The sequence below is a fragment of the Mus caroli genome, unplaced genomic scaffold, assembly GCF_978045245.1.
Source record: "Mus caroli unplaced genomic scaffold, Mus_caroli_1 scaffold_2, whole genome shotgun sequence".
Classification (NCBI taxonomy): domain Eukaryota; kingdom Metazoa; phylum Chordata; class Mammalia; order Rodentia; family Muridae; genus Mus; species Mus caroli.
Window position 1 is genome coordinate 105691314 of NW_028227257.1, and position 14580 is coordinate 105705893.

Here is a 14580-nt window from a genome sequence, read left to right on the forward strand (position 1 = left end):
GCAGGCTCACCCTAAGGAGGAACAAAGACCCTTTCCCCAGGGTCTAATACAAAAGACCAAGGCTTGGAAGACACTTCAGAGAGTAGAATTTCAGCCTAGGGACTGCAGTGAATCTCTGCCCTCAGCTCTCAGGAGACATAGAACCAAAGAACAGGCCTTTCCCTCCTCCACCTAAGTCTATTTTAAAAACAACCACTGAAACTTTCTAAAGTGTTCTGAAATTCTGAAAAAAAAAATACTACCACCAAGGATCATAGAATTAAAATTTAAGCTAGCCCTTCCTCCATTTCTTACGTGTGTGTGTGTGTGGGGGGGGTTGTGTGTGTGTGTGTGGGGACTACAACCAGGGATTTCTGTTTGGAGTTCTGGGGTTCAAACTTTCAAAGACTTGTTTCATTTGACTATATAAACCCTGGCATTACCTTTGACCCTTATCCTCTTTATCCTTAAGGGTTAGCATTTTTTAAGAAAATGAGATTAGCGCTTTTCCCAGGCATGGAATAAAAATTAAAAAAAAATTAAAACATCATCCTTCTTGTTTGAGATTGAAGTTACTATCTTCAAGGTATTGAATGGGCCTGAAAACTTTCAGAGCTTACAATTTCTGCTTCTAATTAATGTCTCTTCAAAAAAAAAAAAAAAAAAAGACTTCAAGGGAAATCCCTTTAAGATCAACTTCTGTGGGCTTCTAGAGTCTATTAGTTTCTTTTTAAAAATAAGACTTCCTTACCTACACACTCTCTCCCTACTGCACAGCACCCCCCCCCATACTGACCATACACAGAATCCTATAAAAGGCTGCTTGGGGGGCGGGGGGGCTAGTTGGAGCATTTGGAATCTAGTTGAAGTAGGAAATTCAGACATTATCTGATGACCCAGAGCATATAGGCTTTGTTTTCTTTCCCCAGAAGAAAATATTAGACCATTTGTTTCTTCCCCAACCCCCTTCTTTCATCCACCCGGAACTGCTTGTAAACACAGTGCTATAGAAGCACATTCGGAAACACATTTTCAAAAACTCGCTTTCCCTTGCTCCTCAGCTTCCCTCTTGAAGGGTTAAGGGCCTCCTCCACACATCTCCAGGGTGGGTGGTTTAGGAGGGAGGAGCTCAAAATCCGGAATAGGGCTAGAAAGGAGTCCACAGCTTTCTAATCCAGTTTCCTGAAACTTAAGTCTATTCACCATCCTAAGGTTTTTGGCACGCAGGTGTCGGTTATTTTCTGCAGTCCATTCCCCGAACAATAAATATTTAAGCAAATATAAACTAAACATAAAATAACCCGTTTCCACTTCCTTGTTGGATTTATTTCTTTGGGCATGGGCCACTGGAAGCAAACAATTTCTTTTTTTTTAATCACAGAAGAAATGCTATAGATAATCCAGAAAGTTCTGGGATTCTGGCTCAGCCTCTCCTCCTTGCACTGAAAGCACCTAGCTCCGGCTGGCCTTCTGCCTCAACTCCCCCACAGTTACTAAGCCACACAGCTCCCTGAAGGGGTGGTGTGGAGGAGACCATCCCGGCTCCCACTGGGGTAAAGCCTCCAACCTTCATTTGCAAATTCAAAATCCACCAGCAGAGATTTTCAGGAGTTTAATGACTCGCCAAGGGTTTCTGTTCTCAGTAGCTCCTGCCATATGATAATCTACTTAAAGAAGCCCGCCCACCCTCCCACCCTTCCCCACTTTAGGGAGGGGGCTACCCTCGGGCAGGAAGGTAACCTAGTCCGAGGGCGGCCTGCAGGTCCCAGGTCCACCCCCACAGTACCTTAGAGCCCAGTGAGGTGACAGCAGGCCCCGCCTGCACCCGCAGCTTCGCCTCAACCTGGAGTGCAAGAAGGGATAGGCCCAGGGTCCCCACTTCTATAAGGTCGTCAGGTCCGTATGGTGGTCCTTGGCCATTGGCTGCAAATGCTGGCCCGGGGCAGCTGAAGAGGAGCAGGAAGATGAGGAAGAAGACCTGCCCTTGGTGTTGGGCAGTTTGTGGTCTTTTTTCCACTTCATCCTCCGGTTCTGGAACCAGATCTTGATCTGGCGCTCAGACAGACACAGGGTGTGAGCGATTTCAATCCGACGGCGCCTGGTCAGATACCTGTTAAAATGAAATTCCTTTTCCAGTTCTAGGACTTGCTGTCTGGTGTAGGCCGTCCGGGAGCGCTTGGGCTCCCCGCCGGTGTAGTTGGGGTTCACTATGAGACAAAACAGACAGGACAGCCAGGTCAGAGCCCGGCCACTAGTTAGGCCCCAGGCTTGCCTCTGCCCTCACTTCCTGGCGCGTCTCGCAGCCCTCGGCCCCCCCTGTGCTACAAGCTGGCCAGCTTCCTCCCTCCCGCCCTCTCCCTAAACATACACACACTCCCACCCAAGCCCTTCCATGCACACACTCCCCACGCTCACAGGTCCTCCTCAAAGGTTCTCCCTTGCCACTGGCCCACCAAGAGCTCGGGATCGCCAACATTTTGGAAAGGTCCTTGTTTTGCTCTGTGTTCCCTCTGCTGTGGAAATGTAGTCCTCCCCCCACCCCATCCCCATCCCCACCCCCTTTTGCGCCCACAGCCAAGCAGCCAGCCACATGGTCCCGGCCTGCTCCCTCAGCTATAAAAATTTATGGAGAGAGTAATTGCGGCGCCCAAGGAAGCTGCACAAGCCCCTACCCATTCGCAACCCCTGGGGTGGGGGTGCAGGCCAAAAGATGCAAGGAGTGGTGAGGGAGGGCTGTGAGGTCGCTGCCCCCACTCCTTACCCGAATTCACGTGCACCTTCTTCATCCACGGGTAGACCACAGCGGGCTGCTTGAGTGCTGTCCCGGGGGGCGGCTGCTTGGGGCCGGTGGGCTGGCTGCAGGCCCGAGCGCCAGGCAGGGGCGCAGGCGGGGGCGCTGGGCACGGCTCTCCCTGGGCACCGTAGTGACTTCCCGGGCCGCTCGGCTCCTGTCCGTGACCCCGCGTGGGCAGCGCTGAGCCAGGCCCGGGCCCGCCGCCTCCGAAGGGTTGCTCGCCGAAGTCGGGCCGTGGGTAGAGCCCCGAGGGCTGGAAGTCCGCGCCCTGTGCACCGCTGCCGTAGTAGTCGGCTCCCTGCTCGCCTAGGTAGCCACCCTGCAAATATTCCTCGCACGGAGGAAACTTGGGGTCCACGTACTTAGAGTTCACCATATACGAACTCATGGCCATTAATTTCAGAAGGTAGAAAATACTAATTTTTCTCGTGTTGTCTTTTTTCTCCTTCCATTGGGCCCTCCTACTTGCTGTCAACTGAATAAAGTTGGGCGGCCATGTGACCAGGCCAGCCAATAGGAAGAAAGCATGTTTATCACCGGGTTGGTGAGCATCTCATAATTTTCACAAATTTAACTAAATAACATACGTGTAATCAAGTGACTTGCCATGCCACATTTGAGAGTCCCTGACAGATGCTAATAGAGTTCTAATTCTATCCCCAGGGTCCCAATTTCCGGCAGGTAATCTCGGCTTTTGTTTTCCACTGACTTTGCTAACCTCCCATGCCCTCCTTACTCACCATCTCCTGAAGCAGCCCCCAGAATGGACATAGTTCAAAGAAGAGTGAATTCTCCTACTGGGGTGCAAAATAAGGAAGAATGAGTGTGGGTAATGTGGCCTCCGAGTTGGGTAGAGTCCTAGGCAGGCAGGCAGGCTGCCCGGCCAGCTGGCAGGAGTCCTGGACTCTGACATACAAAGACCTGTCTTGGCTTTGTCTTCATCAGGGTCACCCAAAAGTTACCAGAATCTGGTGGACCTGAATTGAGTTAGGCAATGAGTAACCACTATGCTTTTCTGCCAATGCCCAGGCTGGGATGTTTCTAGTTGAAGTTGGATCTTTCTGCAAGAGGCCCTCACAGTTCTGAGTCTGGGGGGCTGAGGGGTTGGGTCAGGTTAGGATGGTGGGGAGGGGGACCTTAACCTTGCCTAAATGTACCCCAAAGGTCTTGGGTCTCCGATGGCCTATCTTTCAGTTTGTCTTCTTCCCACACAAGGGCAGGTGAGCCCCATTTGGGTACTTTTGTGTCTCATGCTCCTTCAGAGCAGGGCTCCTACTGGAGCTTTCTGGCCTTTCACCTCACTCTCTAATACCCTAAAACCTGGCCTTCTGGCTTTACACTCAGGCAACCACTTGAGCACCTACTGGAATATCTATAGGAGTTTCTCCAGGAAACGGCTGTACAATTTCACCAGGCAAAGTCGATCATCCTGGAGTCTAAGGTAATGAAAAAGAAAGAGGTGGCTTGCCGGCTCGGCTGCCAGTACTCTCCGCGCCTCAGTCTCTGGCCATGTCGGAGATATATGAAGTTTTTGCATCGACCATATATTCCCCTAGAATCGAATCTGTGACTATGTGGGTACCACACAAATTCGGTTCTACAGGGTATATATAGACAACGTTACAACCTCGGGGTCCTACCCAGAGCAGACATTCAGGCAGCTGCCAGACCTGATCTCTTCAGCACAGCCACCAGGAACTCACCAAGCCTGGCTTTCAGAGATGGTGCAGGTAGGCTCGGTGCATTTCTAAGTATTGCTGCTTGCTACAGCAATGAGTTCCCTCATCCGCTTGCCAGGATGGGGGCTACCAAGTAGCTGAGCAATCAGGACCTTCTTCTTAAAAAAAAAGAAAGAAAGAAAGAAAGAAAAGAAAAGAAGAGGAGGTTTTTTTTCACCCCAGAGATGGCGGCTTAATTGCCCCTTCTCAGAATCCAAATCTCCCGCCCCCTTATCAAGTGGTATTTCCCAAAAAGAAGCAAAGGCCCTCAGCAGCAGAAAGGGAGTTTTGAAAAAGGCAAAAGGAATAGTCTTCACCAAAACCTAAGCCAAGTTAGTGGTCACAGCTAGTCCTCCTAGAATTCGAGCATTTACCTTCCTGGGCCCTCAGCCCCGCCGGACTTTCGGATCCCGCTGCTGCTGCTTCTGCTGCTGCTGTGACTGCTGCTGCAGACCCGGAGGCAGGCGCTGTTTGCGGCCACCGAGCCTCCCTGGGCTGAGACTGTCGAGCTAATGGTGAAGGGCAGGGCGAGGGGTCATTCGAAATCATTTACAAACATATCACAAAGTTTCATTATTTTTGCTTTGCCGACAGCAGCACAGAAGAGTACAAAAGTTCACGAATTTCGCCGCCCCAGCGCCTCCGCTGTCCTGGGCTTGCCCCTTAATTCAGGGCATCAAGAGCCCAGATGCACTCTGGAGCTGGGCTGATTTCAGGGGCAGAGGGATGCCCTGTCCTGGGCCGAGCTTGTGGATGCCTGACAACAGATTGAAGATGTTCACATTTCTAAGTATTGTTTTGATCCCTTCCTCTATAATTCGAAAAATCACTTTCAAGCCCCATGCCTTGATTTTGATGGGGTGGGGCAGGGAGACTCCCCTCATCATATCTGGCAAAATTAGGTGCTCACTTTGATGCTGTACTTTGCTCTTCCATGCCCTCCCACCATCTTTCACTTCCACTATTTTGCAGGGATTTCCCAGGTGTCAATTCTTTAAAAAGGGGGTTAAAATCCGTTTGTTTAAAGACTCCCCAGTTTCTCCTAATGCCAGCCCTTTCACTCATGGACACATTGACAGGCCTTTCTGGGGACACTGGGCCAACCTCTGCTTTATCCAGACAAATTGGGGAAGTCCGATGGGTTGAGTGAGGACCAAGATGAGTACACACATTTTCATATTTGTTAGACATTGTGACCTGCATTTCACCTTATTGCTCGACTTGTTCAGACAGGTCAAAGCCAACAAGTTATTGATGAACAAAAGCGTTAAATATTCACCTCCCTCTCAACTGCCCATACAAATGCTTTTGATCTCTCCGGCTTTTTGTGCTGTGGGCAGCTACAAGGCGCCAGATTCGGGTATGCAAGCAAGCAGCCTCGGCAGAGATGAGCCCTCATAGCCAAGGGTGCCAAGGAAGAGGGCAGGGGCAAGGCCAGAGAAAGTCTGGGGAGTCCAGATTTTTCACCATGGAACCTGGTTCACTGTGTGCAGGCCTGGTTCATAGAAGGAAGGAACTACAAGCTGTAAAGGTCTTCACTTCCCTGTTAGCTCAGCCTCACCAGGGGCCCAGCAAAGAAACCTGGCCCTGAGCCCAGTCTCAGCTTCTCTGACCAGGAAGGGAAGACATCTCACAAGAGAGGGAGGATGCCTGGTCCCTGTAGCCCTTACCAATCTGCTACTGTTCCATTAAAATTAAACTACCTGGGGTTTGCAGTGAGTGGCAAGCCTCTACTATTTCCTTGACTCTCCTTCTAGTGCCAACCCTTCTAATGACTTCCAGAAGATGTCACCAGCATTCTCAGCTTCAAACTTCAGAGCCAAAGAACTGGAGTCCCTGCCTCTGATCCCACCCAATTCCACTGGACTCTGGAGTAGAGTAGAAATTCTTTAATTGCAGCTAAGGAGAAACAGAGGGAAAGAGACAGTACTCTCCTTGTTCACCCGGTATCCCAAACTGGGACTCACACCAGTGAAGCTAGGACCCAGAAAGGGACAGGAGAGGAATGTCTACATAAGCTCAGAAGTTGTAGCCCTTCCTGGAAACAGGCCAATCCAACACACCCAAGACCATCAAGGGTTATATGTTTGTTTTTGTCTGTAATAAATCAAAATTTAAATTAAAACCTATATACAGCAAGAGAAGGCTGAGATAGACTGGGCAGAGAGAATAATGGCTGGACAGCAGAGAGGGACCCCATTGCCTTGGTGTTGATTGGGTCAATTCTAGCAGTTGTGGATGCTGGCCCGCCCGCAGTTCAGTTCGTTGATAGGGTGGGCTGCTAATTAGCTGCAAGTCTGCTGCACCTGTGCGAGCCAGAGAAGCCTGGCAAAGGCCTGTAGGGTCCAGGGAGGTCCGGGAAGACAAGGGCGGTCCCCTGCGGTGCGTTTACTTGAGCAGGTGACTGTGAACTAGGTCCCAGAAATACTTCCTAAAGGGTCAGCCTGGAGCTTCCATCCCTCCCTGAAGCGAGTCCGTTTTGGCCTGGGGAGGCAGCGCGCCACTCCGCTACTCCTTAACCCTCCCATCACTGCTGGCGCGGACCTTCCACCCACCTCCTCCCAGTCTTAGCACACTACCCTTTCGTTCCTCGGAAGAAAAGGGAAGGTACTTACAGTGGTTCTCCCTGGTTCCCCCTGACGCTCCAAAACCTGTTGCAATGAAAGTGGGGTCACTCAAATTTCACAGAACAATAAAGCATCCATAGGCGACATGCAGAACGTGACAAGGCCCAGACACTCCACCAATACCTAGAACTCCTTGCTTCTGGTGACCACCTTCGGGTACTGCACAAAGTTCTCCTCTGATAGCATCCTCAAAGGCAGAGCTAAGGGCTATGGGAGTCTGTCCTGGTCACCTACCCTACTTCACGCACCCTTGGGCAAAACCCTACCAGTTATATGGCCTGACTCAGACTGCCTGAGGCAGGGTTTCCCCGGGGGGGGGGGGGAATGGGAAGTCAGAAAATAGGCCTTTGTGCATTTCCTTCTGGTGCGGGCGGATGGGTGCGAGCCCACTGATGAGAGCCTGCAGATATTCTATTTGTCCCGACCCCAATTCTGCTCCCTCTGGGAACAGTTCAGACCTCCTTTTCCAGTTTCAGGTTGGTTTCTAATTCCACCCCAGCGTCCAAACCTGCATTCTCCTCAAAGAGGGGGCATGGCAGGCAGGGACATACTTTTTTTTTTTTTTTCCATGTCTCCAATTCAAAACAGTCATTTCCTTCCGAGGGGAAATGAGAACCCAAAAGATAACCAGAAAGGGAGATTGATATGTTTAAAGGAAAATGATCTAGATCTTACAGACATTGTCTAAAATATGATCTCATTCTATCAGTTTGACATTAATTTTTTAAACATACCTGCAGGAGAACCTACAGACCGATCAAACAGAACAGTGGTTCCCAGGGCACTCATGTCCATCTTCAAGTTTTTAGTCTTCTAGGAACAGAAAGAAAAAGAAAAAGGGGGAAAAACCCCCGCTCTGAGCTGCCTCAGAGGTAACTCATCTCCACACCGGCCCCCTCTCCTCCCCACCCCCCATCATTGCTTTCTTCCACTTTTAAAGTTGTTGCTCCACTACTGAGAGGCAAGTGTAAGTCCTGCTTTGGGGGTAGAGGCCCTCACTTCCCAACTTTCTAGGTATACACAGGAGAGGGAAATGCCAAGACCCCCCATTCAATTTATTAAGTTAGGCTTAGGCTAAAATTAAAATGAACTTCAATAGATAGGCTTTCCCCAAGCAGAGAAGGCTGGGCTCAGACCCCCTGCCCCACAACTCTAGAGTTATTGTGGACAAAGTAATGAGTGACTTACTGTGTTTCTTTTCTCGTTGGTAGGGAAGCTTAGAGGAGAGCTGTCTCCTGAGCCCGGGCGGGCGGGCGCTGGCTGGAGCCTCTCACTTGCCTATCGCTGCTACAGGAACCAAGCATCTGCACTTGTATGCTCTTAACCTAATTTATGGTGGGAATTATATTTTGGCTTGTCAACTCTCAAGCCATAAAACAAAGTTTATTGGAATCACGTGCTTATAAATAGCCACTCAGGTCCCGACTCTGCAGAACCATAAATAACCTTTGGCTTTAAACTTTTATTCACTAAATAAAGGTTCGCTGCAACTGTTCCCTTGGATTTAAATAGTTCCAAATATCCAGAATGTGAGAGAGGTCATATTCATATCAATACCCCAGGCTTTTCAACTTGCATCTTTTCAGAGAAAGCTGTTTAAATTGGGGGATAGTGCTATTTGGACAAGGCTGGTTGGTAGGCTTGTCCTATGACTCTTGGGCTGCATCCACTGTGAGTACCATCACCGCCTTTATTTCAATCATTTTCTAGCATTCGATGTGGTAAGCAGGAAAGACAAAGGCCACTTCTTGCTTGCTTATCGCAAAAGTTGGAAATTATTTTTTTGAGATTTTGCTTGATTCAATAGGGAAGAGTGGCCAGGGGAGAGGCTGGGTGGCCTTGGGGGTGGGGAGGCAGCTGGGATTAACACTTAGTGTTCTCTGTATTGTTGTGGATGGGGCTTGGTGAAAGTTGAAGATTGCCACATGCCTAGGGGTTTTTATAATTTGCTCAGATCTGAAAGAGAAGCCTTTGCAAGTGACCAAACTGCTTAAAACAGCAAGACTTGAGGTTTGGTGAAGTGAGAAAGTGGAGAATAGGCCCCACCGGACTCTGGCAAGTATGGCTCTAAAGAGGGTTATAAAGCAATAAAACAGCCCTGGTGTGAAGGGGCCGGGTGGGTGCGGGGTGTGAGGAAGCACAGGAGGCTCTCAAAGAACCTGAGCCTAGGAAGTCAAATGTGCACAACCCCACTGTGTGCCCAAGTCATTTAACGCAGTGCTCAAGGGTCCCTGAAGGCCCACATCTGAGTGGGCTCTTCTGTAACTCCTCCCCACTGCTGGCCCCCATCACAGGGAGAGGCTAAGAAAGAAAGAAGTGTGGGACTATCTCTGTCTATCCTGCTGAGCAATCCAGGAAAAGGGCTGGACACTCCACACAGAGAATGTGGCTGTCTCTGCCTGTGGGAGACCTGAGAGACAGGAGTGGGGAATGGCAGGAAGTCCCCCACCTCCCAAGCAGAGGCACAAAAAGAAGAGAATTGGCCCCCATCACCCTCCAGTGGCCCTACAGAGGCGCCACAAACCTTGTGAAAATGTGTGGTGGTTTTTTTTTTTTTTTTTTTTTTTTTTTTTGCTACTCTGATAAAATAATGGATGTGCTGCACAGATTTGTAAAACACACACACACACACACACACACATGCACACACACGTTTGATTTATAAATCAAATGCACTTACAACCTTTCCTATCAGAAACCCCACACAGCCCAGAACATTCTTTGTATAAAGATCTCTTTGCATGCTAATTTCCAGCCATTTGCAAACCCACTTCCTGATTTGACTCTCATTAGCCAGAAAACAGGGGGTTGTTAGTTCAGACACTAGGGCAACCTTTTATTCCCTCTGACCCTTAAAAAAAAAAATCCCATCAGCCATGTAGAAAGACTTTTGTGGGTTTTTGTTTTGTTATACCAATCGGTGGCACATTCTTAAAGTAAGTAGAGATAATCCTTCAAAAAACTGCTTTTTGGTAGCACTGGATGAGCAATTTTGAAATGATTGCTAATCACCTGAAAGAGATAACAAACCCCAGGGCCTGGAGAAAAGTTTTCATTTTTAGGATAAGATGAATCAAAGGGTAGTTGACTTTCCAACGCCATTGTGATGAGCCCTTTGTAAGGAGGCAAGGGCCGGTTAAAGACAAGCCTTGAGACATGGTGGATGGATAACAGTGCCCGGTGTCTGGCTGGCAATCAGTAGTTACTTTTTATGGATGAGAAGTGATGAAGAATGATGCCTGAGACACGCTTGCAGACTTAGGTTCCACAGGAAGACAGAGCCCACTCTGGGTGTTTAAGGGAGTGACAGGAAATCAGATCAGGTGTGAGAAAATGGGGGAGGGGAGAAATACACTGAGGCAGACATCTTTGTTTTCTGATCTTAGAGCTCAAAGACAAAGTGACTAAGAAGGAAGTATGCATCTTCCTCCACCCCTTGCCATTGCATCCCTTGCCATTGCACCCTTTGCCATTGCATCCCTTGCCATTGCATCCCTTGCCATTGCATCCCTTGCCATTGCATCCCTTGCCATTGCACCCCTTGCCATTGCACCCCTTGCCATTGCACCCCTTGCCATTGCATCCCTTGCCATTGCATCCCTTGCCAGTGCATCCCTTGCCATTGCACCCCTTGCCATTGCACCCCTTGCCATTGCATCCCTTGCCATTGCATCCCTTGCCATTGCACCCCTTGCCATTGCATCCCTTGCCATTGCATCCCTTGCCAGTGCATCCCTTGCCATTGCATCCCTTGCCATTGCATCCCTTGCCATTGCATCCCTTGCCATTGCACCCCTTGCCATTGCATCCCTTGCCATTGCATCCCTTGCCATTGCATCACACCTCCAGTGGCCTAGGTTTTGTGAATGAAAGAGAGAGAATAGGGATTTGGCAGAGAGAATTTGAGCATCAGTGGGTAAGTCTTCTGTACTAGTGTGTTCCAGGTTCCCCAGGGCTTCTCCACCCCATCCCCTGTAATTGCAACTCCCAGTAGGGAGCCCACTCTCTGAGCCCAAAGAGCCCAAACTCTGAGCCCCAGCCAACATTCTGGCTCCCAAGGACTCTGAATATTGGTAGTTGTTCCAGTCTACAAGGAAGGGAGAAAAGAGGGTAGCCCTCCTGCAACATCTGTAAGGAAGCTGGGCAGTGGTGGTGCAGGCCTTTCATCCCAGCACTTGGGAGGCAGAGGCATGTGAATCTCTTGTGAGTTCAAGGGCAGCCTGATGAGTTTCCAGGACAGCCAGGACTACAAAGAGAAGCCCTGGCTCAAAATAAAATTAAAATAAAATAAAATAAGATAAACCAACAAAAACAAACAAAGAGGAAACCAACAACAACAGCCAGCATCAAAAAGGAAAAGGAGAAAAAGAAAAAGAGAAAAAAAAAAGAAAAAGAAAACCCTGTAAGAAACTAGTTTCCCAGTAAACTGGGACCTGGGTATTGCCTCTTCTCATTTAGCTAGAGCCAATCCTGAGAATTTCTTCCCGGTGGCCTTCCATGATATAAGGTCCCCTGTAAGACTTCACCAACCCAGATGTTCCCAGGAAGGAGAGAGGGAAGGAGTCCCAGAAGACAGCATCAGATATTTCAGGCTCAATACAGGTCAACCTTCAGTACACTCTAAAGAAACTCATGCTAACGTTGGCTCAGTAAGAGGCCTGTTGCCCAGAGAGAATGCTGAGAACACAAGCTAAATGTTTGCACATCAAGCAGGGATGGATAGAGTGAATGAAGCCTTGGTTGAATCTCTAGCCAGAGACACATTGAACAAGGAGTCTGCCCAGGACTTATGTTTAAGTACACAGGCTAAGGTTAGAGCCAGAGAAGAACTGAACAGGGATTTCTGAACAATCGAGAAATGTGATTTTGTCCTCCTGGTGCTACTACTGAAGTTCCTCTCGATGGAGCTGCTTACTAGTTTAGAGTCCTCTGTAAGGAAAGGAAGACCCTAAAGGGAAAAAGCTCTCAGTAGGATACAAGAACCTTTCATGGTGGAAAAGGGCCTGGAGGCAGGATGTCTGACTTGGGGTCAGAGGCTAGAACAGGCTTTAGTGGTTCCAAGAGTACTCCTAGTGTTAGAGAGGACTGACTGGTCTGGATGGCATGGGAAGTGGATGGCCTGTTGGGTTGCTCCCTTAGGCTATCGACAAAACTTCACAAGGCACAAACTGGAGGGAGAAGAAACTGTATGTTTTCAGGATCATCTGACAGAGACTCAGATTGTACTCAGGTGTAGTCAAGAGATGTAGTCTGGAAAATGGTGGTGGGAGCCAGAGCTGAAGAGGTGGGCACCTGATCTCAGGGAGTGTACACAGGTGTGTGTGTGTGGGGGGGGGTGGTTACAACCTGAAGTGGTGTTCATGAGATTCTTCATAAGAGAGAAGAATTTCAACCAAGCGCAGAGGCACACACCTACAACCAACCCTCACACGTGGGAGGCTGAGGCAGGATGATTGACAGTTTGTGACAAGTTTGAGCTTCACAACAGGGTCCTATCTCCAAATTTTTGTTTGTTTGTTTCAAGGAAATGGAAGGACCTTGGAAAACTTGAAGGATAAGCCCTTTCAAAAGCACACTTTGTCACTACCCTTGCCCAAGTTAGGACTTGGGTTTGGCCATGGCCACGATGCCTAAATCACAAGGTTCAGGTAGATTAAGCTAAGGAGAAGGGCCCAGCTTTTTCCTTTCTTATTCCACCCCATTCACATTCCAGGAGACTAGGATGCCCTGGGACTGTACAAGAATGACCCTCTGGGTGGGTGTGGCTGACAGGACAACAGGGTGATGCTGAAAGAGACTAGAGGACCTGACAGTGAGCTTAGGAGAGACTGCAAGCCCTCCCAAGAAGTTCCAAACACACCTACTGGAGTGTAAGGCCACTTGTTAAGGAGTCAAGAGAGCTTTCCTCCTGGGTACTAGACACTGAGATCTGAGAGGCCATGGCCGATGAGACCTGACCAAGATTTATTTTATTGCTTTGTTTCACTGAGATAGGGACTTGCTAAGTAGTCTAGGCTGGGTTTGAACTCCATATGAAGCCTAGGCTGGCCTCAAATTCAAATGTGTGACCCTCCTGCTGCCGCTTCCTTAGTGCGGGGACTACAGGCATGAACTATCATGTCCAGTTTAGGTCTCTTTTATCCTCTATAGAACTCAAGGATTTAGTGAGAAAATAAGCTAGTTTCTTTTGCCTGGGAAATCCAAGGTCTGTCTTATGAGAAAGCAGGGCCAATACCATTAATGGTCAAGTGTTAAATGTTTATGTGCCAAAGCACTGTTTTAAGTACTTAGCTAATAAGTATGCTCAACACAGTTAGGACTGTGCTCAGTACAAAAGTAACATGGAAGTAAAAACGAAGGCATAGGTGGGGGGCTTACACCCCATGGTACCCGGGGGACTGGAGCGGAAGGATTGCCATAAGTCCAAAGCCAGTTTGGTAACATAATGACATCCTGTCTCTAAAAAAGTAAGATCCTCATAGGACCTCTTGATGATACTCTTTCTATTCTGCTTTCAAAGAAGGAAACAAGCTCAAAGATATTGCCCTGCTCACTGAAGGTCAAGCATCAAGTAAGTGTAGGGTTTGAATCTGAACCCAATTAAGCCTGAACTTAGCTTAGAACCTGCTCTTGGCGCTTGCAAAACCCAGTGTGAGGAATGCATAGACCCCATAATTTCATGCATAAAATATAAGAAATTACTCACCAATAGTGTGGTAACTTAAAAAAAAAACAAAACAAAAACAAAAACAAAACCCAGATAGTCATGCCCAGTGTAGACAAAGAAGAAACGCAGGACCAGGAGAATAAAGAGCTAAGCAGGAGACACCCTTAACCCATGGCTCTCCAACCTATGTACATATCTTCATTGCCTTGGGGAGAGTGCTTTCAGGATGCCTGGACACTGCAATTCAGGGTGTTTGGTGTGGAACCTAGAAACCTCATTTATCCAAACATTTGGGCTCACACAGACCTCTGAGAATCATTGCCCTAAATTAACGAAGAGGGGGACATTGCTAGGGGACAACAGAGGATCAGTGAGGCTGGATGAGTTGAGGCCATGTCACCTTTGAACGGAGACCAGCCAGCGAACCACACAATAGGCCTGCAATGAGCACAGTGGTGAGGCAGGAGTGTTGGGGACAGAAGTCCACACGCCAGCATGATTCGCAAGCTGTGGGGTGCAGGGTGGGATTGCCTCAGACTTTCAGAGAGTCAGACATGCGTCACAGGGCCCAGGCTCTGTTCTAAATTAGCAGGAGGAGGTCAGTTGCCTTGCTAGAGAGGGGCTCCATCCATGCTGTGCTTCCCCAAGCTGCCTGTTCTGGGTACTAGGAACTTGGGACAAGTGAAAGGCAAGAACTGAAGCTGTTCAGTGGGGTGCTGCTTCTCATTGGGGCCCTGAGGCTTAGCAACAGCTTGCTCTATCACAAAATCTGGTTGCCTGTTCCTAGAGTACAGA

The 14580-nt window shown here is 48.7% G+C and overlaps 1 protein-coding gene and 1 non-coding gene across 2 annotated transcripts; both read right to left on the minus strand.

The window, feature by feature from the left end:
- Positions 1-1779: 1779 nt before the first annotated feature.
- On the minus strand, positions 1780-3569 carry Hoxd4 (homeobox D4). Its single transcript, XM_085830635.1, has 2 exons — positions 2741-3569; positions 1780-2186 (listed from the first exon to the last, which is right to left on the minus strand). Exons 1-2 carry the CDS (start codon positions 3165-3167, stop codon positions 1861-1863), a joined length of 753 nt encoding a protein of 250 aa, XP_085686761.1. The 5' UTR covers positions 3168-3569; the 3' UTR covers positions 1780-1860.
- A 1195-nt stretch (positions 3570-4764) lies between these two features.
- LOC110308517 (uncharacterized) lies at positions 4765-7925 on the minus strand. Its single transcript, XR_015045261.1, has 3 exons — positions 7853-7925; positions 7107-7142; positions 4765-5000 (listed from the first exon to the last, which is right to left on the minus strand). It is a non-coding gene; the product is annotated as an uncharacterized LOC110308517 (transcript).
- Between the last annotated feature and the right edge of the window lie 6655 nt (positions 7926-14580).